General features: G+C 46.3%; 1 protein-coding gene across 1 annotated transcript in view; it reads left to right on the top strand.

Moving 5' to 3' along the window:
• The first annotated feature begins 3,184 nt into the window (after positions 1-3,184).
• Creg2 (cellular repressor of E1A stimulated genes 2) overlaps positions 3,185-25,629 on the top strand; it is a 43,136-nt gene continuing 20,691 nt past the window's right edge. The window contains exons 1-2 of the mRNA XM_048430258.3: positions 3,185-4,557; positions 7,249-7,418. Coding sequence (XP_048286215.1) covers positions 4,123-4,557; positions 7,249-7,418 — 605 coding nt within the window. The 5' untranslated portion in view covers positions 3,185-4,122. The remainder of the gene's footprint in view (positions 4,558-7,248; positions 7,419-25,629) is intronic.

The following is a 25,629-nucleotide window of genomic DNA, read 5'->3' as shown; positions in this document are numbered from 1 at the left end:
TCAAATTGGCTTGTGGGCACATCTATGGGGCATTTTCTTGATTGCTAACTGATAGGCTAAGGCCTGCCCACGGTGGGCAGTGTCACCCCCAGCCAGGTGGTTCTGAATTGTGTAAGAGAAGTATCTGAACGTGAGCCCGGCAGCAGTTCAGTAGACTGATTGCTCCATGAGTTCTGCTTTAGTTTCTGCCTCTCTGCTCCTGCCTTAGCTTCCCTTGGTAATAGATTGTGACCTGGGAGTTTTAAGATGAAATCAACCCTGTCTTTCCTAAGCAGCTTTCGGTCAGTGTTTAATCACAGCAACGGAACCCAAACTAACACACCCCTCAAGTTGTTTTTGGTCCAAGTGCTTAATCACAACCACAGAAAGCAAACCAGGGCACAGTCTTAACATCTACAATACATAAGGGACCCCTTCAATTCAACAACGGGAAGAAAACCTGGTTTTTAAATGAGCAAAGAACCTGCATAGACTTTTCTACAGGGAAGATACATAGACGGCCAGAGTGCACACGAAAAGATGCTAACATCACCAACCGTCGGGAAAGAACAAACTGAAAATGCAGAGATGTAGCACCTCGCATCGGCTAGGATGGCCATTCCTTAAAAGCAAACACAAACAGAACTAGAAAATAACCGGGGGTGGAGATAATACAAAGAATTAAATTGTAAGAACAGAGAAACAAGAAGTCTGCCATGAGGTTGTGTCTCCTAGAATGACAGGAAAGCCATTCATGATAGCACATACGGCTATCAAAACAGGACCTGAAGAAGTGTACCAGCTGACATGGAGATGCTAACATGGAAGGAGACCTCTCATGGGGGCCCCATCCATAGGCAGAGAACTGTAATCACCTAATGACTGGCTGCCAAAAGAGGGAGAATCGGTCTGTCTCAGGGATGAGCCCCCTAACTGGTTATGCAATACCAACAGGTCAGACGTGAAACCATAGACACACAAGCAACATGAAGCTAAGTACATGTATTTCTGTACATATATATATATATGTAAACAATAATAATCAGAGAAACGAGACCATGAAGCTGAGACAGGGTGAGGGGAAGATGGCAGGGGCTGGAAGGAAAGCACTGGGTGGGAGGAAAGGGAAGGTGGCAAATGACATAAATACATTTTAATTGACTCTTTAATGGAAAAAATGGAAAAAAGAAGTTAAAACAGTCAGGGCTATGCAGAGAGACCTTGTCTCAAAAAAAAAACCTTTAAATAAAACTACCATAAGACTCATTAATCCCACTTAAGAGTATTTATCTGAGAGAACAGACAACGCTCCCAACATATATCCATATTCCTGAGTTCGTTGCAAAATAGCTCATAATAGCGTCCCCCCAATGAAAACAACCTAAGTGCTCACTGATGGACAGATAGATAAAGAAATCAGTACCCCCCCAAAAGCAGAATATTAGTCTTGAAAAGAGAGAAACTTGTGGGATGCTTCAACATGGATGAACCTTGAGAACATCGTGCTGAAGGAAATGAACCAGTCATAGGACAAAGTCTACAGGATCCAGTTTGTCTGAGGTATGAAAGTGGTCAAAACAGAAGGCAGAGCAGGGCCTGCCAAAGGCCGAGCAAAGGAAGCAGGACATTGCTGGCTCAGGCAAGATGCAAACGTTCTACAGATCCCCGTGCAGCAAGGCACATGGCATCAACAGTACAGTGCTGAACTCTGACACATAGATGAAAAACCTGATGCTGTGGCTTTCACCAGAGGGGGCTGGGATGGGAAGCCAACACCCTGAAGTGGCATTTCACAAAGGACTTTATCCTGGTCCCTAAACAGAAACATGACCTGTTTCATTGGGGTGATCTTAACTGTCAACCTGACTGGATTTAGAACAGCCTAGAATGGTGAGGCCTGGCTCTGGGTGTTTGTTTGGGAACAAACAGGAAAAGGCTAACACGGGAGCACACTGGAATGCCCCTTCCTCTGCTTCCTGAAGCACCGCGACATGACCTTCTCTGTTCCTTATTGCCTTCCCACGGTGACAGACTGACCCCTATGAAATTAGGAACCAAGGAGGTATTGACATACCCTCCTTCAATTTGGGTATGTCGGGTAACTTAGTCATAGTGAAGGAAAAGCAGTGTGTGAATCTAGATGAATATACAGTCTCTAGCTTTTCAGACTAATCAAACAGGTCTGGACCCCGCAGGAATGCAAGAAATCTGAGGGAAATTATCTCCTCAAATTTGAGTGACAGGCCTGGTAGATCCCTGAAGGCCAAAGACAAAGCTGCTGTCATATATGCAACACTTGTCATGTCCTGGCTGTTGATTGCCTTACATCTGCTTTGAGTTTGGATCCTACTTTGGGCAATAAAATACAGGAATCCAAAAGCACGATGGGGATTATGGGAAAGATAATGGAGATAATAATAAAGACAGTGGGACAAGCCAGATTCCTACAGGGTTCTACGGTTGAACTTGCTCATAGGTTAGGCAGTTGCAGGTTAGGCAAAGAGGATGCATGCCTCCCACGCAGCTGGCCAGCTTAGGCATGAGGAAAGAGAAGGTAGGCTGATCCTGCAGTGAAAAGTTAACTAGGGGCTGAGACCACCATGTGCAGGTTGTCTCATGGGACTGATACATTAGTTCTGCATCCTTTTCTGAGATTGGAACAGATTTCCTTTTCCCTCTGAGCAAACAGAGCAAGAGTCGGTACTTGTCATAAGCACTCCCTGGACACTTAGAGACAGTCTGCTTGACATCCCAAACCTGGCGAGGGAGATGTAACTGTCCCCATTTTGCAGTTAAGACACAAAGACAGAAAGTGTCCGGTGACACGCCACTCTCCCACCATCAGGACCTGAGGAGCAAAATCTGGATTGTTCTTACTCCGGAAGGCACATCTGAGTAGGAGGGGCGTTTGGTTTCTTTTACCTGTTTGATCTTGAGAGGGTCTCAAGCAGTCGAGGCTGGTCTCAAATTTGCCTTCTAGTTAAGTATGACCTTCAACTCCTCATTCTCCCACCTACACCTCCCAAGTGCTGGGATAACAGGCGCATTGCCATCACAGCTGACTGCAGAGGCTGGTATTTCAAAGACTTACCATCCTGCCTCTATAAAACTACGGGACACCTCTTCCCAGGAACGGGGCGTGAGAGGGAGCGCAAGTGGGAGGTTGGGGGGGAGAGCAGCAGCAGGCAACGGGAGGAGCAGTGAGCAGACACCAGATGTCTCCGGGAGATGCTGAAGACAACGTCAGTGTTCAGAAGCAGAGAAAAGGGCGCAGAAAGGGAAAAAGAGCAGTCGCCAGGGAAAGAAACCAAGACCGATTCCGTGTAGAAGGGAGAGGCCAGCTGTGCCCACACTGGCAGGTGCTCCAACATCCGGGCATCCAGGAGGAGCAGCAGGATGGGGCAGAGGAGGTAAGGCAGCTGGGTACATGATGTAGTAAAAACGCAAATGCTATTTCAAGTTATTTTCTTTGGGGACTAGTTAGAGAAGGACTCTTGCATTTTAGGGATGCAAGTTATAGAGCATGTCCCCTAGTGAGACTAAGTCTAGATGTCATAAGACGAGGTAAGAAATAATTAATTTTAAGTTGTTTTGATGTCTATTAAGCTTTTTCCTTACTGGAATTAGATGTTTTAAAATGTGCTATTAGTCTTTGTTGCTAATGGCATGGCACCACGGACTGGGAGAATTAAGGACGATGTAGGTGTATTGTGCCTTATGGTTCTGGGACTCAAGGTGCAGTGACTGAACCTGTGATGTCCTCCGTGCTGGCACGGTCCTGGGGTGGCAGAGAGAAGTTAAACAGCTTGGAGGAAGTCTCACAGCTGTCGAGCGGAGGAGTGCGTTGAGCTGGAGTTGTGAACGCCCACCCTTTGGCTGCAGAACCCGTGCCAGTCTGCGGAAAACCAAGCCATCCGGCCCTGGCACGCCTGGACTCTGAGTCCGGTAGCGGCGGTGCGCACAGCTGACGGGAGTCTGGTCTTGCAGCAGACATCTCTTCTCCCCAGGGTGTAGAGCAATAAAGGCAGACCTGACAATCCTACAACAAGGAGAAGGGGCTCACGCTCCACCGCAGGGGGGCGCCCCTGGCCGGCCGCTGATAGGCGATCGGTCCCCGCCACAGGGCCCGTCGCCTGCGAGAAGATGTCGCTGTCCAGCGGGGAGCGCCCTGCGGGTCCAGGGACCCGCTTGTCCTGGCTGCTATGCTGCAGCGCCCTGCTGTCTCCGGTCGCCGGCTACGTGATCGTGAGCTCCGTGTCCTGGGCTGTCACCAACGAGGTAGACGAGGAGCTGGACAGCGCGTCCACTGAGGAGGCACTGCCCGCGCTGCTGGAGGACTCGGGCAGCATCTGGCAGCAGAGCTTCCCGGCCTCGGCGCACAAGGAGGACACGCACCTGAGGCCTCGGGGCTCCGCCCGCGCCAGGCCCGCACCGGTCCCGCGTGGAATGTTCTCCTACAGGCGGGAGAGCGGCTCATCCGCAGCATCCCCTGGACCCAGGGTGAGTGCCAGCACCGCCCGCTCCCTGGTCCACGCCAGTTCCTGGGGCTGTCTGGCCACCGCGTCCACCCAAGAAAAGGTAAGCCAGAGGTCGAGACGCGGGGGTGGTGCGTGTCTCGTCGTGGTCGGGCAATTCTGGGGCGAGCACCCAGGCACAGGAGACTAGGGTTTCACAGGTGCATAGCCTTGTGAATAGCAGAACCCGACCAGTGCAGGAGTCGGTTCATCTGCACGTGAGTGTGAGGAAAGCGACCCTGGGAAACAGTCTGGTGGTTAGTGACTTAATCCCTGTCTTAAAATGGCCAAAGAGGTGGTCAAATAATCAGTGTCACACAGAGACCTGGAAAGCAGACGGGATCGCCTTTGGAATCACAGATGAGGCGCATTCAGCCCCTGTGGGCTCTGAACACTGTCCCGCAGGCAGACTCCCGCACCACCTCCCACACCAGAAAGGCGTGAAAGAAAGGCACCATCCACGCACTGATAGAAATTTACACTTTAAAAAAATGGAACTCGAATTTTTGAGAAAAACGACTTAGGCAAAGCTGAAGGGAGCTGTTTGAACAGCAATTTCTCTTTCAGGCCACAAAGGTTTATTCACCTTTAAGCCTGCTTCCTCCCAGAACAGCATGGAGACGTCCTGAAGCCGCATATTCCATCAGAATAGCCTCCAGAAAGCTTCCAGTCATGTCTAAGAGACAGAGATGTGATCCGAGCTACTGATTAATCTGTGCACGGAAGGATACAAGTCACACCGTGTGGGAGTCGAGTTCTTACCTCAACTCTGGGTCTTACTAGCCACAGCTTGGCCAAAGCACCCTGTTTTTCCATCTATAAAATTAAATAATTCCAGAGAAACCTTGTCTTGAAAAAAAATTAACTAATTCGGTAGGCAGAGCTGAAAAGTTCTTTTCATTTTCTTAAAAAATATCTAATGCCAAGTTTATCCTAATAATGACAACGATCTTGTCCTCTTTCTATGTCAAAATCCCAGCCAGTTCTGTATTCCCAGTGTGCGAACAGTTTTTATACTTCTAACACATACCTTAATAAAATATGGGGCTTAAATATGAAGCTAATCATGGTTTAAAACAGAAAAACAAAAAACCTAGTGTCTAAAGTTTGGGAAATGTCTCAGCAATAGAACGCTTGAGGACTTAGTTATCCAACCTTTAGAATCCATGTTTTGTTGTTGTTATTGTTGTTGTTTGTTTGGGGTTTCTTTGTTTTGCTTTGCTTTGATTTCTTTTGTTTTTGTTTTGGGCCAAGCATGGTGTCTTGATTTGGAATCACAGTGCTAAGCAGGTTGAGACAGGTGGGTTTTTTTAAGGACTTGCTGGCAAGCTAGTCTATCCTAGTTGGAGAGTTCCAGGCCACCAAGGGACCCTATCTAAAAATCATAACAGTAAGAGACCCTAAAGAATGACACCAGAAAGTCAGAAAGTTGTCCCCTGACCTTCTATACACACTATGCACAAGCACCACGTGCATGGGCACACTAGAATGCATGGATACACACACACACACATACACACACACACACACACATACACACACACACACACACACACACACACACAAAAGAAATCTGGTGCCCGTCCAGCTTGGTGGCCCACCCCTGTAGTCCCAGCATCATCTAGGCTAAGGCAAAAGAATTGTGAGTTCAAATCCAGCTCTGGCTACATATCCAGATCCTGCCTCACAAAAACATAAACAACCAAAGAAGAAAACGCATCTAGTGTCCTTGTATTGAAGATATTTTGATCTCCGACAGCTCTTCTGTTAGCGTCCGTAGGCCTTCCCCTTGCAATATTGACTTTCAATCCAAAGCTCGGTAAATTCAGAAAACATTTGCATGAACTGCTAAGCGGTTCATGATAGGCTGAAAATAGAATGTATGGATGATGTAATAGTGCCATTTGGAGAACTCGTTAATTTTTCATGTTTCTAAATGATTTGAACCCTTCCTTTCACAATCTTGCACGCTCTGTCTAGTGCTTGGACAACAATGGCAGCCTCACTAGGAGGGGGCTCTTTGTAAGGGACAAAGCAGGTGCAGGAGAGTTTGGGGGAACACTAAGACTTACATGCTGTTGCTTCTGTTTAAGTCACATGGACATGACATGAGACCCTCCCCCATCTACTAGATGAACACAGGCAGTGATCAGTATGTCATACTTCTGTGATTTCCGTTTAGGCTAAAAGGGTATCCAACATATCAACTTCCCATAACTTGTTCAGTCATACCCCAAAAGGTTATTGACCTCAACATAGCATACAACTAATAAACAAAGAAATATTACTCTAATTGAAACAGTATAGAGTATTCTTGGCATCCAAAGATCAAACAGTTCATAAAATAAATTCTATCCCCAACGTTTAAAAAGAATGGAGGAGATGATGCAGGCAGAAGGCGTTGAAGAGGAGCTGTGGGAAAGGCCTGGCACTGTCTTTTTCTCCGTAGGCCTCATTGTCCTTACCCTTCAATAAAATGAGTACATCCTCTGTGAGAAGACAGCTTCCAGAATCCTTCAGCTCCCAGACAGAATGCTCTTACCTGCCTCTCCCAGCAGAGAAATTTTGAAACCATCGCTGGGTGAATTGCATCGATTGGGCCCACCTAGTCTTAATCTATCTGTCAAATCCACCGGTCCAAACAAGGTCCCAGGGCTGTATTTCCTACCCGGCAACACAAAGTTTTCCCCCAGTTTGTGTTCCCCATAGCTCTACCGCTAAAAAGCCTTTTTGTTGTTATTGTTGCATTTGTTAGATCCAAGGCCTGCCCTTTGGGAGCTGCCTGGCCATCAGCGATGGCCCCGTCCACAACAGCACGGGGACTCCGTTCTTCTACATGACAGCCAAGGACCCAGTGGTGGCTGACCTAGTGAAGAACCCCATTGCCTCGTTGATGTTGCCGGAATCTGAAGGAGACTTTTGCAGGTAGGAGAGGGGGAAAAGGAGGGGCAGGGTTTGTTCTTACAGATTTGGGCAGAGGTGGGAGGTGGGCTGTTCTTTGTCACAGAGGGAAACCGACTCCTTTACTCACAGAATTGTACTGCAGACCAAGCAGTGTGATTGGGAACAAGCTATCTAACATTTCTTCATCTATAAAATGGGAGGGTCCCTGGACTTGGACTTTCACTGGGGTCACATGTCCTGTGAGCCTGTTATAGACTGAACATGTCAGTTGAAATATATGTGCTACACATAACCTATGGAACACCCCTGCTCAACCCACCACACCTTAACTTTCCTCAGAACGCTGACATTGACCTGCGGGCAGACAAAATCATCTAACGCAAAGCCTATTTTATAACAAAATCTTGACAATATACTTTGTTGACTACCATATTCGAAGGAAAAGCAGAGGCTTTTTTCTGTATCCACAGCCTAGGAAAAGAGCAAAATTTGTAATGTAGACTTTGCTGAATATATATCTCTTCGAAACCAACATAAAAATGAAAATTCATAAGCTGAGCCATAGAAAGTTAGTATTCATATCATTTTCATCCTAGAGAGTGTTTATGAGCCTTGGAAATAGATGCAGGGTATTTTCTGGGAGACAATTTTTTTTTGGAGGCATGGTCCTGTGTGCCCATGCTGGCCTTGAACCTACTCTGTAGCCAAGGATGCATATGTCACACTTAGTTAATGCTGTCCTGGGGTTTGAACACAGAGTCTTATGGATGCTAGATGACCACTCTACCAGCTAAGCTACATCCCCAGGCCAAGGTGCCTCATCTGACATCCAGGTGAGCCATCAAAGATCTGGTCCCATAGAGGGAAGGATGGGTTGAGAGTTGAGAGGAGAGCCAGCAGTTTGTCTCTCTGGTGTGTACGGGCTGGAGCACATTGCTTTTCCAATTCATTTATAGCTCCTTTCTCCCCAAGAAATACATGTACTACAAAGCCAGCATCCTTTAATACACTTTCTCGAAAAAAATCTCTAAAAGAAAAGCCTTCTAAAGACATTTAAGCAAAAATAGAGCTTCCATTCAGATATCATCGTCTAAATTCAAAATGCAAAGCCCCAAATCATTTGCTGCCAGGGAGACACTGGACTGAGTTCCTATGGAGGTCTCCTCCCCACCCCAAAAGATTAACAATTGTCACTGAGTGGCCTGGCGGTGGGGGGGGAAGAATAACCCCTAGCATTTACCATTTCATCTGCAAATACAGAGGTGATTCAGAACGTGATTTAGAACGAAGCCCTATTCTCTACGCACAGCATAGAAAACAAGCACCCATCCTGTTTGTTCTTGTGGAAACCAGTTAGAGCAACAATGGGGTATCAAATGCAGCCCGTGAAAGGCCTTGACAACCCCACTCCCATCACCTATGCTCATCAATGAGAGACTCAAACTACAGGGCTTCCACTGTTCCCACCAGACTTTGGCAGCCAGAGAAGCAGTACTCCTTTGTCATGGAATAGTCTCCTTACTGTCAGTCAGCAAGTTCGCTGCTACTAGAGGTTTGTTCCCAGGAGAATTTCATGAGAATAGTGGCTCCCTAATTCCAGGGTCCCTAAAAGCAGTCATGCTGTAACATGTTGATCCCAGAACCCAGAGCATACCCACTCTTGAAGACAAGCCACAGAATTCAGTTCCAGGAGCAATGTGCAGTTGCACTTGACTGCACAAGATCTGCCTACCAGCATGCGTCAGGCAGGCAGGCGGGTGCAAGGACTGAAAACTGAAGCAATGAGGAGGCCATCTCCACAGAGGCTTGGGAGGGGCGTGTCTCCGAGAGCCTCAGTCCAGTCACTTACTTTTGCCTGCAACTTTCAGGGTGTGTGTGTGTGTATGTGTGTGTGTAATTCCTTTGAGCAAGGTCAGACAGAGAAATTACAAACATCTATGGAAGAAATGAGACAGCAGCTGACCAGAAGTGATGCTTCCAGGGTCAAGGGTACACCTGTATCCTTAACCTATGGATAGGGAAAAAAAAAAAACCCACACCCACTGGTACCCTGTATCTGGAATCTTCTCAAGGAACTGCTTTCCAAAACTGCCAGTCCCTAGCAGCTAACTTAAAGTCATGAAGTACTGAAACATGATATAAATCAAACTCGCCTTAGAAAGGATCAGACTTCCAAGCAAGTGCTCTGGAGTGAGCCTGCACCTTCCGGTGAACGACTTGGCCCAGATGTGAGGTTCAGAGTTCAGCACTGCGTTTGACCTTACTCCTGAAACCTAGAATGTTAGTAACATTGAATACAAGGGCTGAATTAAGTCAAAGCCTGTGTTCAAAGACAGATGGAGGCCAGAACCCCCCTAAATTAGCAAGCCTGGAGCTTCTGGGGCCATCCGACCAGAGAGAGACATCCGGTAGAAGCAGCTACCAGAACTGCATTGCAGACAACCATGTTGGTAGAGTTTAGAAAGACCAGCAAGCCAACTCCTGCCTGTCCCCAGGGCCTGGAAATACCAACCGTGAGACCAGGGTTCATGGTCAAGTGCTTTACAGCAATTCCAAGATCTGGGGCAGGGGCTGAGAAACCTCCAGCTCTCCTGATAATGATGACAGTGAAGGCACTGGTCCAACCTTCTGCTAAAATCTTTCATGAAGAAAATTAACAGAACCCTCCCAGGCCCTGTGTGACCAGGCATTCGCTCCTACTCGGAGCAGATCGCTGTGCCTGCTGCTTCTCTTTGCCAGCTCTCTTAATATTTTATTTATACCCAGTTTTTATCAAATTAAAAGTCTGACCTGAAGGCTCGTTGTGATCAAAGCTCGTGTAAGTACTTTGGCAGGTAGCTAGGAAACACTTTCCACTTAGTAACCCCCACAGCAAGTCACTCAGAATGCTGTCTCAGTCCATCAGCTGCCTGTGTATTAAAAGGTCTGATCCAGGGACTGAAGGGATGGCTCGGCAATTAATAGTGCCTACTGCTCTTGCAGAAGGCCTGAGTTTGGTCCCAGCACCCATGCTGGGCAGTTCACAGCCGTCTGTTACTCCTGCTTCAGAAGATCCAACACCCTCTCCTGGCCTCCATGGGAACCTGTGTACATACGGCATATACTCACCCATACACATAAAAATAAATCTTTTTGTAGAGGTTGATTCCAAGTGGAAAGAGTGAAGGAAACTGAGGACTCGGGACTCCAGAATCTCACGGTTCCAGAGTCTCTGGAAATGGAACCATGGAGAAAATTCTGCTTGTGTAATTTCTTTGATCAAAGGAGAGAGAGGCTGGTATCTTGGTGAATGGAATGCAATACTCCTTCCTAAGAGGCAGATTTTAGACGACCAGAAAGCCCTGTCCTTGTTAGATTGATTGTTTTACTTACGTGTAGATGATGTGTGTGAGAGTGGGTGCACGTGTGTGTGTGTGTGTGTGTGTGTGTGTGTGTGTGTGTGTGTGTGTGTGCAGGTGCACAGGCCAGAAGAGGGTGACAGAGCCCTCAGAGCTAGAGTTGCAGGCCTTTGTGGGACGCCTGCTTATGACCTGGGTGCTGGCGTCCCAACCCCAGCCTGCTTGACCGTGAATTCATTCTTACTTTCAGAGCTCTCTCTCTGTCCCGGTAAGGGGTTTTTACGTGAATCTGTAAAACGAACCTGAATTGTGCCACTTTATCTTGTCTGAGGTTTTACCAAAACTTTTGATTGCATTCTATTGCTTAAAGTCATAGTAAAGTTTCTAAGATTAGTTGAGTGAAACTGTCCTGGCCAGGGCATATGGATTTGAGTGCCTTTGCCCTGTCCTTCAAAGGTGACAATGAGGGCTTGAGAGATGATTCAGTGGTTAAGAATATAGAATGCTCGTGCAGAGGACCTGGGATCAATTCTTAGTACCCACATGCAGCTTACAAGTGTGCACAACTCCAGATCTGGGCATGCATGTGACCTCTACTGGCCTCCCCAGGCATTGCATGTATGTGGTACACATACACACATGCAGGCAAAACACTCACACATCAAAATAAATAAACATATTTAAAGCAACTCAATACTAGAAAAGTACTAGATTAGTCATTTTGATGCATCTGTGTAGCCAAGAAAAGTTGCTGCTGGCATAGAGTCCAATATGCTGTCTATTCAGACTTTCCTTGGCATTTTGGAGGATGTGGGGGTTGAATCTGAGGGCTCTTTGGATCTGTGGTTGAATACACCTTGCAGCAGTGAATCCTGAATAAGAAGAGTCACCTAGGAAGTTCTGTGTTAAACAGTGGGACCGCCCACCTGTGACGTCTTCATCCATAGATGTAACCCACTACAGAAAAAAAAAAATGTGTCCATACTGAACATAACTGACATTTTCTAGCTGTGACTGCCCCCATCCCCGAACAGTGCAATATAGCAATTCTTTGGATAGTATTTGCATCAGGTCGATATTATAAGGAACCTAACATGATTTACGTTATGTGGAGGGTAGGATGATATGCAAATGTTATTACTACTAAAATACTTGTAGAGACCAGATGGCTTAGCAGATAGGGCTATCTGCAGCTAAGGTTGATGCCCTCAGGTTGATCCCTGGGGACCACATGGCATGGAGTGTGAACTGACTCCCCCAAGGTGTCCTCTTTCATCCACACATGTGATGTGGCATGCACATATATGTTCACATATTCACATGTGTGTTTATATGTGTGTTCACGTGTTTATGCACACACATGCTACAGAAATAAAGTATAATATAATACTTTTACTTTATAGAGGGCCTTAGGTGCTGTCTTAAAGTGTTTTTTTCTGTAAAGAGACACCACAACCACAGCAACTCTTAAAAAGGAAAACATTAAATTAGGGCTGGCTTACAGTTTCAGAGGTTTAGTCCATTATCTTCATGGCAGTGCACAGGCAGATACAGTGCTTGAGGAGGCACTGAGAGTTCTGCGTCTTGATCCACAAGAAGCAGAAGCAACTGTGTGCCACACTGGGTGTAGCTTGAGCATGGGAGGCCTCGAAGTTCACCGCCATAGAGACATACTTCCTCCAACAAGACTACATACACCTACTCCAACAAAGCCATACCTAATAGGTCCTCTCCCTGTGGGGGCCATTTTCTTTCCAACCACCATAGGCACCTGCAGATTTTGGCATCCAAAGAGCATTCTGAATGCAATTTCCCATAACCCCCAGGGATAGCTGTGCATATTCTACAAAGATTGTATATTGTAAAGTACAAGCTCCCAAAACTTGAGAGAAGAATTCCTTTCAATCACTTGGAAGGCAGAGACAAAAGAGACCTCTCCACGACAGCTCCATTCCTCCCTCAGCCCGAGGACCAGACCTCTTACATGATATGAGGGCTTATAGGCTGAAGGTGCTCCAGGGTAAGTCTGAGGTCTCTGGAAGATGGACACGTACATGAGTCTTAAATGCATTTCCAGTGCTTCTGAGAAAAGTCTATGAATAACTACAATTTGGCCCATATGATGACTTGTGTCCATTGTAAATCGAAATTAAAATGAGTCTGGCAAAAAGAAAAAGGGTGGTGGTGATGCACCTTTAATCTCAGCAACTGGGAGGCAGAGGCAGATGGATCTTTATGTGTTTGAGGCCAGCCTGATCTACAATGTGAGTTCCAGTACAGCCAGAGCTGCACAGTGCACAACCAGCAAAACCTGTCTCAAAATACGGTAGGAAGAAGAGGAGGAGGAGGAGGTGGAGAAGAAGAAAAGAAGTGTGAGCTCAGGAGTTGAGCTCCCAAAATCAAGGACTAGACTGTTTCCAGGAGCCAAGAAAGAAAGGAATGCAATAATGCTGGACACTGTGAGGACTTCCAGCCGTAAGACAGTCAGGTTTGGGGCTCAAATGCTCATGTGGCTCAGTGTACATAGGCTACCTAAGCTGATTGTGGCAATCATTACACGATGTATGCATACAGCAAGTCATTGCATTGTGTCCCTTCAATGTATTTTGTCTGTATTTGACAACCAAACATTTTAGATGAAAAGGTTACAGTCTGAGAGGCAGCAAGGGAGACCTTTCTGCTTGTCGGCATCACGGCCTGCAAATTTGTCTTTATTAACAATCATTAGTTTACCTCAAGTGGTTTATTTAATTAGTCTGTTTACTTTTGGGTGCTGTGGTTTCTTCATTTAATTAATTAAATGAATTAGGGCTGGGAATCTATTTCCCAGCCCAGGTTAATATGGCAAATTGAAAAAGACTCCACCTTAAAAGAAATCTCGGCAACCAGCTAGCCCTCCTCCGTTTCCCTTTCTACACTCAGACACTTAGACTTGGCTGTGTGAACATCTAACTGACTGTTATCAACAGAAGCAAAAATTCTACTGTAGCATCTCACCTTCTTCATCTTCAACATACAACACGTATGTTGTAAGCATACGTGAACCATGGGTTTAGTACTGCATCCTCTAGATGAGCAGGCTAGGAAACCCTCTGGACCAGGAAGGGCCGTTCCATTGATTCATATTCCACTCAGTGGTGATGGGACAGTTTTCACTTGGGAGATTGGGCTATCCACGGAACCCAAAGAGTTATCAAATGCTTTTCCCGAAGTCAAAACGAATTGAAGGGTCACTTTCGACAAATGCTAGGTACACTGATTTGCTTCTCATAAACAAGGATTAAGAAACATTTCCCTTCTTCCCCCAAGGCTTCTGATAAAAAGGGTGTCGGAGATGCTGCCAGGGCTCAGAGTCCCCCAATCTTTACTGAGCAGAAACATCTGAGTTAGTACGTCTGAGTTTAATGATTCCTTTGTGATGTGTAAGAAAAGGTTGTAGAAACTACAAAGACCAATGGCCAATGTGACCACTTTATTATTTAACCGTGTGTGTGTGTGTGTGTGTGTGCATTTGTGTGTATGTGCGTGTGTGTGTGTGTGTGTGTGTGTGTGTACATGTTTGAACCCTCCCTGTGATTACAGAGATCACAGGAGGATGCTGGGAGTCTTGAGAGTCTTCCTCTATCACTCTCCATATCTTTTGTTGCTGTTGTTTCTAGAATTCACCTATCAATGCCTGCCAACCCTGGGATTGCAGCTATGGGCCAGGGGTGGCCAACCTGTATTTCACATAGATGCCCGTTAACTGTTTTTATAAGAATAAAATGTGGAGCCGGGTGGAAAATACACTCCTGTAATCCAACTCTTGGGAGGCTGAGGCAGAAGGATTCCCACAAGTTGAAGGCCTGCTTGAGCTAAATTATGAGCACCAGACGAGTCAGGGCTACATAGCAAGACCTTGTCTCGAAAACAAAAGCAAACAGAAGACTAAATGTGCATATTTGCCGTAAGCATCAGCTCAGCCTAATACCAAGCACAACTCTGGGGCAGACTCCTTAGACAGCTTCGAAAGGTGCCCTGTTCATTCAGCAGCTCCCAGGATGATCTTCATCCAAGGGACACGTTATAAGTATCTGCTGGCAGCAACTTGTTTGGCAGTGGCTGTGATGAGTCTCCATGACGTGTGTCATGCGACATATGTACAGGTCCAGCCCTAATCAGACTCGGGAACTGAACCCAATTTCTCTGTTCTAGTTCTTATTCATGCCTCTTGAAGGCAATCGATAAATCCTCTAAGTAAGTGGCCCTCTGTGCAGCTGTCACGCCCTCTCCTCCTTTGCCTAAACATTGCTGTGTTCCTGGAGCTAAACCAACCTCAGTGGCTTTTAGAAGAGCACGCGGAGACTCCGCAAAGAGCAAGTCTGATGAGCGGGAGTCCAGGATTCTCTCCCATCTTCTGCTCATTTCTGCAGGCATAGCTCTTAGCAAGCGATAGCCACTTGGCTCTCGCTATGAAGTTCAGTCCCTGGGGTTCCCGGCTAATCGTTAATTCACCGATGTTTCAGTTCCTCTGCCGTGGCACCGTCCTTTCATTCTGTCTTCTGACAATTCCTCCCCATCTGGTTCACAAATGTTGTTGGAAGTGTCTCTATCGTAAACAGGAATGACTCAAATATGAGACAAGGTGGTAAACACCCGTAAATGTAGACTCTTCGAAAGGCTTCCGCACTATCGCTGTGAAGGTGGCTGAAAACCCGTTATCAAAGGGCCGCAGACCCCACACAATTGCTCATCTATTTCTGTCCCTATGGAATTAGATATCCTGGCCATTTTATTTATTTATTCTGAATATCGTATAAATGGAAGCATATAATATGTGATATTTTCTTACTGACTTTTAAAAAAACAACAACCTACCTTTGTGCTTTCAAAGGCCATGGTTTATCAATAATCCGTTCCTTTTAGTGGTCAAATAACGTTCCATTGTTTGACTGTATCATGTTCCTCAGTTTCTATCCATCTCTGGGTGCTTTGATGGGCATTTGTCCCCACGCTGCAGGGACTGTGAATAATGGATGTGACTGTGTGCATCCTTCTCCAGTTTCTGGGCAGGCATACGCTTCAGGTGTCTTCAGTAGGTACCTATGAGTAGAATTGCTAGATCATATGCTAATTCCATGGTTAACTCTTTGAGAACCTGCCAAGCTTGTTTTCCTGAGTGGCCATGCTACTCTATATTCTTACAAGCAACATTTGAGGGCTTTGTTTGCTCCATATCCTGACGTTTTTATTCAGTCTGTCCAGCTGTGGGAATGGCACCACACAGCGGTTTTACTTTGCAGTTCCCTGAGAGTTGGTCGTAGTAAGTATTCTTTTGTGGGTTGACTAATCATTTGTACTCTTCTTGGGAGAACCATCGTTCAAATCCTTTACTCATGTAAAAAATTGGATTATCAATCGTTTTATTATTGAATTCTAGGATTTCTTTATATAGTCTAGATATGATTCTGGACAAATGATTTGCAAGTAGATTTTTCTCCCCTGTGTTTAATTTTCTTCTGTCATTGGGAGAAACATAAACTTGCTAAATATTCAATATTAACATACTAATTCTATATATTCTTGGTCAATGTCAATGTCCTCTCTTTGGTGATAAAGTTTGAACACAACTTTGCACACACTAAGTAAGTGCTCTGCTACGGTGCCATTCTGCTAGCATTTTATCGTGTGTGTGTGTGTGTGTGTGTGTGTGTGTGTGTGTGTATGTGTGTGTGTAGGACAGAGGCCTGCTGGAATGGAGTTCAGTTATCCCCACATCAGCCTCTTAAGTGACTGACCTTACAGATGTGCGTCACCACACAAGCAGCTTCCCTTTGCTACTATAGATGTGGCCTTTCCCATGAAATTAGCAAAGAGCTAAACTAATATTCCCAAGATAATATGGTAGAGTAAATTGCCTAGGATGTAGAAATTGGTAATAAAATGTCTGAGTGAGAAAACAAACTTTGACTGCTGATGTGCAGGACCCTAGGCATAATTCCCAGCATGTGCACACACACACACACACACACACACCTACAAAACCCAGATTTTAATTAATCAGATTAAAAAGATTTTGTGAGGGAAAATTCTTACTCCAATAATATAAAAACAGTGGGATAATAAAAGTAATTAAACCTTAATTGGATTTATCACATATCCAATTAAACCTATTAAGTATACTATGCATGAAGCAACATATTAAATATTGTGGTTGAAACAATGTCTTTTTCCTTCAAATGATAGTTATTGGGCACTTACTGTATACTTGTCATGCACGGATAGGACTTAACGACACTGACTGCTCCCTGACTGCTTGGTACCGATGAGCTGACTCGGTATAGGAGGCTCTGACACACTCTCATGTGTAAGGAGCCTCCTGGGAGTTAAACCCATGCTTCTCCACGGCAGGGCGAATGAGCAGCGGTAAAACTCTGACACAGTACCTCAAAGCATAAGACTTTGGAATGCCAAGTGCTTTGAAACAAGCAGGCTCGGATCCACAGACTCAGACTAGGTGTCGCTCAATGGTAGAGCACTTGCTTGGGATGCATGAAGGCCTTGCAGTCTCAGGAGACGGAGGCACCTTCACTAGTTTTAAAAAAACAAGACAGAGACTAAAAATGCCTTCGTTCCTTTAACATAGTAGGGAGTTTCCTCTCCATGCATGCCCTGCTCGTCTCTAAGCAAGGAGGACAGTAGAATTTGTAGCTGAGTGAGCCATTCAGATCATCGTTAGAAGATGCCCATGTCAAACATGTTAGAACAGGGACAACCCTGGTGTACTGCAATGCAGAATAAAGTCGAAAGGAAAGTCACCCCGAAAGGTCTGTGGGTCTCAGTGTGCCTTCTCGGGGTGCTGCTCTGATTCTAAGAGAGACTTAGGAGCCACAGGTGATCTGAAGTGACCAGGACTCAGCAGCCAGACCTTCCCTGCCCAGGACAGTGTTGGCGGAATGGGTGAGCACTAGACGGTGTCTCAGGAGCGCTGCCACCATGCTGTCCTGTCAGGGTCTGCACTGGCTCCAGGAAGTCAGACTGGTAGGGAATCACCGGTCAGTGGTTTTGAGGGTAAAGCTTCAACATGGCCCTAAAACTGACCTTGGAGTTCCCCAGTTTCAATCCAACTGTCCAGGTAGGACTAGCAGTAGGAACAGGATCAAGACCAGTCCTGACCCCATCAGTGCTGTTTCTGGGACCACCCTGTTGGACCACAGCAGAAACCGAGCTGAGGCCAGCGGTTACTTCGCCCACTCATAGATGTCCGTTACCGACTCCAGGAGTCTCTGATTAAGGAGTCTTCAGAGGGCAGCCAGGGAACCCGGATGATGCACCCTTGTATTTGAGAATTGACTCTGGGAGATGAAAGAGCCTCTGATTTGCGGTCAATGGATCTGTGTGTTAAGTCTTCCAATTGATGTCAGCCTTGCTTTAAGTACCTCAATATGTCTGCTTTTCAACTTCCTGTACCCTAAAATAGGAGTCACGGTGGCTGTCAGGCTGCTGTGGGGATGAACTGTCTCAGTGTGTGGCCCCTGGCTCAGCACTAACAAAGGGTAGTGATTGTCATTGGCAGATGTTGCCTCCCTGCAGGACTGAGGAAGCAGGGAGAAATGAGTCAGTAGAGCCCTGTTTACTCTGCGTAACTCTAAGGATCACTTGGCACATGTGATGTACAAAGTGTTCAGGGAGCTCATGACAGTGGTGCTGTGATTTGTCTCAACAAATAAGGAAACTGAGGCATTACAGGTGCGAGGAACTTGCACAGAGATCAACACACCCAATTATAATGGGGCTGGGGTTCAATTCCAGATGACCCAACTTTCCCATCTACCTGCCGCCCCTGCCCCCGCCTCTTCACATAGCTCGTCTTGGTTTCCTTTTCAGCTGGGATAAAAATGCCCTCACAAAAGCAGCTTGAGAGAGGAAGGGTTTGTTGGTCTCACAACTCCAGGTTTCTGTCCGTCATTGTGGGGGAGGTCAAGGCAGCAGGAACTTGACGGTGTCACATCGCATCTGTACTCAAGGGCGGAGAACGATGAATTCATGCGTGCTTGCCAGTGCTCGGTCTCATTCCAGGGCCTGGCCCCTGGAGTGGCGCCATCCACCTGCAGGACGGACAGTCTCATCTCAGTTACCCCAATTAAGAGAATTCCTCACAGGGCTGCAGAGATGGCTCAGAGGTTGAGAGTCCTGACCACTCTTCCAGAGGACTCGGGTTCAGTTCCCAGCACCCACATGGCAGCGTAGATCTGTCTGTACCTCCAAGACTGACACCCTCACACAACATACATGCAGGCAAAATACCAACGCACACAAAATAAAAAATTTAATTAAAAAAAATCCCTCAGAGCCATGCACATCTTCCAGAGAGTTCTAGATTTCCTCAAGTGAACAGCTAACACTCACAATCACAAGCGACATCCTTGAAACAGGAGGAGGGGACCACCTGAGTTTCAAAAAGAATAGACTCAGTTGCTACACTGTTTTGTAGGCTAATTTGTGCTGTTTGTGTATCATCTCCAGCCCATGCCTCGCAGTGAAGTCGAGGTAATTCACGAGGCTCGTGGTAAATACACCCACAGAAATCAGGCCAGCAGACTCTCCCAACATCAGGCTGGAGATGCTTGGCATCCTCTCATCCTCCATCTCTCCCCACTCTAACCTACCACCCCAAACAACTTCCTACATGTGCCGGTGACTTATAAATTTTTATTCTCTGCTTCCTGGACACTTCAAGGACACCTTGAAACCAGCCTTCTCTTAGATCCCCGGAGTCCTCTTCTGCTGTGGTCCCCACCCTCTCCGGTATTCTGAGAAGACCCCCATGTGGTGCTCTTGGCTGCTTCTCCCTTTTCTAGCAGGTAGTAGGATAGCCCCACTCACCTGAGACTGCTCCCTGTTTCTCTGCACCAAGACCCCATTGCCACTCTTGTTCTTTCACATGGTCCGGACTGGATCCCAAACTGACCCCTTTTCTAAACCCTTTCTCCATCCTGAAGTCAGAGGTTAGCTCATAATGGCTGTCTCATCCTTCTCCCAGCCTGCTTAAAATTGCTCATTGCTCTCTCATTCAGGATAAAAGTTAAAACTCTTAGGCAGGAGAGATGACTCAGCGGTCAAGAGTACATACTGGAATTGCTCTTCTAGAGGACCTGGGTTCAGTTCCCAGCACCCACATCAGGTGACTGAGGGATCAGATGCCTCTGGCCTCCAAGAGCACTTGAATTCACGTGTACACACCCACACATGAACATACATGTGTAAACATAATTTAAAATAAGAAAAATGAACCTTTTAAAATATGAAACTCTTCTCTCTCTCTCTCTCTCTCTCTCTCTCTCTCTCTTGCTCTCTCTCTCTCTCTCTCTCTCTCTCTCTCTCTCTCTCTCTCTCTCTCTCTCTTTTTGGCTTTTCAAGTCAGGGTTTCTCTGTGTTGCTTTGGAGCCTGTCCTAGAGCTAACTTTTGTAGACCAGGCTGGCCTCAAATATAAAATATTTTACCATGTCCTTTAAGTCCCAGGTGGTCCACATGTGTAGACTAACATCACCCTCCCTTTTGCTTTTTCTTGGTCTCAGTGACAACGAGACTCCCTTGGGTTGCTGTAACAGGACTAGACACAGAGCAGCTTACCCCATACAACAGATATTCACCATAGACCGGAGGCTCTTCAACAGGCATTTACCATGAACTGAATTAGTTTGTAAACAACAGATATTTATTTCTCACAGCTCTGGAGTCAAGAAGCCCAAGGGCAAGGCCCATTCAGTAACTTCCTCCTTCACAGATGGCAACTTCTCTTGTCATCCACAGGTGGTAGAACAGGTGGTGATCTCTGTAATTGCAGGGGACACTTCCTTTTTACTGCCCTTCCTATCCTCACCTCATCTAATTTAAAATAATTTCCCAGTATTCAACTGTCCTTGGCCCCCAGAACACAAGCAGGACCTAGAAAATAAACCACCATTAATTATGTAGCAAGCTCGCCAGACTTTCCTGCTGGGCTGCGAGCTTCAGGAGGCCTGGGGCTGTGTCCTGCCTCTGAAGCTGTGTCCTTCTGCCTCTCCCCGGTCACCAGATCGATTCTACTCAAGATCACCAAAGTCTACAGTGAGTCTTACAAGGCTAAAACCAAGGAGGCCTTGGGATCGCTTTCCTCTGGTGGTTCCAAGGGAAAACTCACTTCCCTGCTTTGCTCAGAACAGAGAACACGCACAGAACTCGGCTCAGAGCCGCAAACTTTCACCACTGCAGCCCTTGCCTCTGTCATTCCTGATCCTTCTGCCCACTTTAAACTCTGACCCCTGCTGTGAAGATCCAGCTGATTACCCTTTATCTGTGGGCTCATACAGGGTCATCATTCTCTCTCCAGAAGTGGAACCCGCTTGCATCTGTGGAATCAGATGCAGCCGGTGCTTTTGGGGGTTGGGATATGGACCTCTCTGGAGGAGCTGTTAATTGAGCCCACGGAAGATGGCTGTGCTAGTTTAAATGTGCTGGCCAATGGGGGCAGACACACGATAATTCATGCTAATGTATGCAGTGCCTCCGTTTGGTATTTTGGGGGTGTCACGATTGTACTTACTTATAGTCTAAATGGTTTAAAATATAGGAGTGGGAATATTGGACTAAGGAAATGGCCCAGCCGTGAGAGTGCGTGCCATGTGCATAAGAGGACCTGTTTGGATTCCCAGGATTCCCAGAACTCACAGCCGGTAGTCATAGCAGCTTCCCTGTATTTCCAGCTTCAGAAGGAGCAAACAGGCCATCTCTCCACTGGCTAGTGGGACTAGCCATATCGGTGAGCTCTGAGTTTGGTTGACTGGAGACGGGTCAAGGAGACGGCTGACACCAACCCCTGGGCCTCCACATGCACATGCACACACATGCACAAGCCAAAAGGCACACACAAGCACACTTATCTCTTCCCCACACATTGTGAGAAACTGGCAGAGGGAATGAAAGAATGAAAACTCAGGTCGACCCCAATGACAAGGGCAGACGTTTGCTGTCTGAGAGGGGAGCCTCGTGGCCCCCTGGCACAGTATCGCAGGGCGCAGGGGAACATGGTGCCCAGAGCCTGAGCACAGTTTTTGTAAATGTGGGCAGAGAGTGGGGAGGGCATGGCTTCAAAACTGTGGGGTGGGCACTAAATTAAGCTGTGAGGGTTTTGCAATTTCTAGACTTCTGGGTAAGTGGTGGGGGTTAGCTGCTCATCGGGAATTCCACGAGCCTGACTTTCTAGAACCATGCTCCTGCTTTAGGGCCCTGTTTTTAGGGGGAATTTTCTTTCACACATGATATGTATGTGTGTGTATGTATGTAGATACATGTGTATGTATGTATGCATGCTAATGTATGTATGGTTCTAATACATATTATATATAGTTGGAAAGGTAAATCTTGCCATATTCCAATCATACTCGAATGAGAGCAGTTACGAAGGGAAGCATGGAGACCTTCATTCAGATAGTGACTTGCCGCTCACAGTGCAATGGTTTTACCCTTCCTCCCAGGAGCGGCTCTCCTTCCAGGTTTTCCTGTCTGGCCCTGTTGTGTGTAGCCAGTGTTGTGTGTGGCTGACCAGTGTCTGTTGCATCTCAAGACCTGACAAGGAGTGAGAGACATTCCTAGTCCCAGACAAATACAGAAATCCTTTGTATCTGTGTGCCAAGCTTTCTAACCACTCCAATTTCTTTCTAAGAGACACAAGGAATTCATGGATAGGAACTGCGAACGAGCTCTGGAAAGCACAGCAAGAGCCTGAAGATATGGACAAATGTTCAGAGCTGGAAAAGCCAGAGACTGGGAGGGGTATACAAGTGACAAGTATAGACTGTGGGCTATACAAGTGACTTAGGAGTGACTCCTTCTCAGATTGTTGAGAGATGACCACCTACAGGGGAGAACTGCACCTCAAAAGGCCAGCCTTCCTTCCATAGCTTCCCAATGATAACTGGGGGAATCATTACAGGCTTCCATGTTAGTCAGCTTCCTGGAGCTCGGGTATTTAGTAAATCAACCTTCTTAAAGAGAAGAATCTCATCTTAAGAAGTTTTTATTAATATATAAATTATACATGGTAGTGAATTTCATTGTTGCATTATGCATGTCCATAATGTATTTTTATCATATTTGCCTCCTCTGCAACACCCTCTCATGTCCCCTACCACTTGTGTTAACCACTGATCCCTTTCCCAGCTAGATCCCCTTCCACTTCCAAGAGCGCCGGGGAATGATTATTTACAGGAGCATGGGCAACATACTGGTGGCTACACCACTGAAGAAAGTGTCTCTGCCTCTGTTGTGTGACACTGTGTCTGAAGGCCAGCATGTACTTTGGTAGGCTAGTAGGCATCATACATAGCCATTTGTCCCTTCTGGAAGTGGTGAGGGAAATGGTTCCTTTGGTGGAGGGGAACCAGCCTCACAAGTTCCTGATGAATGCTGGCTTTTGTCTAGCCACTAGAATTTGGTGAGATGGAATTTCTTCTGGACCTGACGCTAACCAGGTAGGATGAAGCATTGTGTGGGCATGCCACAAAATTAAATTAAACTACACTAAAATAAAACAAGCACATTCTTTAACTGTTCCCCTAAAAGAATGGAGCAGAGGGAGTGGATGTGATCCCCAGCCTCCCTTTGCTAGGGAGTCAAGGACAGTGTAGTTCAACAAGGGTATTACACGTTAACTAAAAACAGCCAGCCTGGTTAAAGGCAGTCTTAGGAAAGACATAAGCGCTTTCTGCAGATGTCTGTGAGGCCAGGCCAGCAAAAACAAAGTATGTCTGTTCCTAGGCTATCTCCTAGACAAAAGCAAACCACAGCGACCTCATAGCTCCTTCTGTAACTCTCATATTTGCCTTCGGTATCATGCATACCCATTATACATCCCCTCCTACACATGTTCTCAGGCTTACATCCAGGACTACATCCCAGACATGTTAGCAAATACAACACACCCAGACCCTCCCTCTGAGCAACTTTCCTAGGTTCTACTAACATAGAACCATGCTTGGAGGAGTAACCCTCGCAAGGTGCTCACACTCAGAGTCTGCCAATCCCTTATCCACAGCATCGTCTGTCTCTCTATACCACCCAACACCCCTTTCTCTTTGCCCAGGTTAGATTGAAAGACTCCCGAGGGCGTCTTCCTTCGGGAGAGACCCCGTGCCCAAAGATCAGTCGAAAACACGCAGCCGGATGCAAACAGCAAGAGGTTTATTGGATACGCAGGTACCTGGGGTGACAAAGTCTCTCGGAGGACTTGCGCGCTTGCAGTTTGGGGGTGAGGGGTTTTTATAGGAGAGCAAAAAGCGAGGTTTACAGAAGCAAGATGCAGGGTGGTAAATTCTTAACCTAAATGACAATGAGGGGACTACTCAGCGGTTTACTGTTCCTCTTATCCTGTTCCCCTTTCCTGGCTGGCGACCAGATGTCTGATTGCACAGCCCCTGACTCGTGACGAGTCCCGCTTTATACGTGACTCAGGCCTCGCAATCCTCTCTTCATCCCTTGAAGTCTTTGTTCCTACTCAGTCCATAAATCCCCTATCCTGCAGCCAGATAAGGCTGTCCTTGCTCTAACCTCAGGTATCTTTGCTCAGCATTCCGGAGGCCCTGAGTTTGTTATTTGTTCAGCATTCCGGAGGCCCTGAGCTTGTTATTTGTTCAGCATTCCGGAGGCCCTGAGCTTGTTATTTGTGAACCTTTGCAAAACGGTATAACTGTGGTTAAAACGAGTTGGGGTCCTTCAAGATCTTGTGGTCTATCTTTATTTTCGCCCATATAAGCTCTGGACATCTTCCTCCCATATTCTTTCTGGAGTAGGGCACACTCTCCGTCCTGTTTTTGCTTCCCCTGCGCCTACGCTCATATAGCTCGCCATAGCTGAGGCAGACCAAATGGCTCTTGCATTGCTTTTCCATTCATAAATAAAATCCCCAGGTTTCCCCGAAGCACTACTGGGAAATGTCACTTGATTTCCCTGCAAGCCGCTTTTCCTGCCTCCAGTTTCACACCTTCTTCCCCACCCCACTGCCATTTTTAGATCAAATCTAATCATTCCTCTCCATTCTCTTCAGGGGCAGAAGACACTCACACTTCTATATCAAAGTATGAAGCCACTCAATACAATTCACTCCTCTTCCTTAACTGAGTCTTCATCTATGGCTACACAAGTGATTCTCCAGCAAGAAAATCTGGAAGACCCTTCCTAAGGGAAATTTTGTAATGCCTAGAAATAATTTGCTTTTATAGCTTGGATGGAAGGTAGGGGATGTTACCTACACCTTAGTTGGTAGATTGTATGGGAACTGTCAAATATTCTACAAACCATGGGACAACCCTACACATATACACATACACACACCCCTACAGATGCACACACAAAACCAATTAACAACCCCAAAAGTCAATAGTGTTGAGGTTAAAAACAAACCAAATAATCAACAAACAAAAATAAAACAAAACCCAAAAAGCCTCTCTGGTTTACACCATCCTTCACTCTCCATCTGGCCAGAGACATCAAAGAAAGCCTTACCGCCTGCTTCAGTGGGTTATTGCCATTTTGGTGGGACAGTTCATTGTAGGATCATCCCATGATCGTAGACCATAGTGAATCCCTGGTCTCCACACATTAAATGCAAATAGAGCCCTCCCTAACCTCTGGGACACCAAAGACAGACCACAGATTTTCAACTGTTTTTTTCTAAAAAGAATTCTCTGCAGTTGAAAACCACCGTGCAGTGACTATTATTTTGCCAGTGATAGGGTGTCCAGTCTCTTGAAATCTTTACCCTTGGAAATTCAACAGAATGGATTCTCTTTTTCTGTATTTTAAAGACACTAAGCAGAGTTGTTTTGACCATAAACTCAAGGCAGCTATGACTGGTGGTGTAAGGCTGGCACAAGAT

The sequence above is a fragment of the Myodes glareolus genome, chromosome 18, assembly GCF_982192425.1.
Source record: "Myodes glareolus chromosome 18, mMyoGla1.1, whole genome shotgun sequence".
NCBI lineage: Eukaryota > Metazoa > Chordata > Mammalia > Rodentia > Cricetidae > Myodes > Myodes glareolus.
This window is presented reverse-complemented; position numbering and strand designations above follow the sequence as displayed.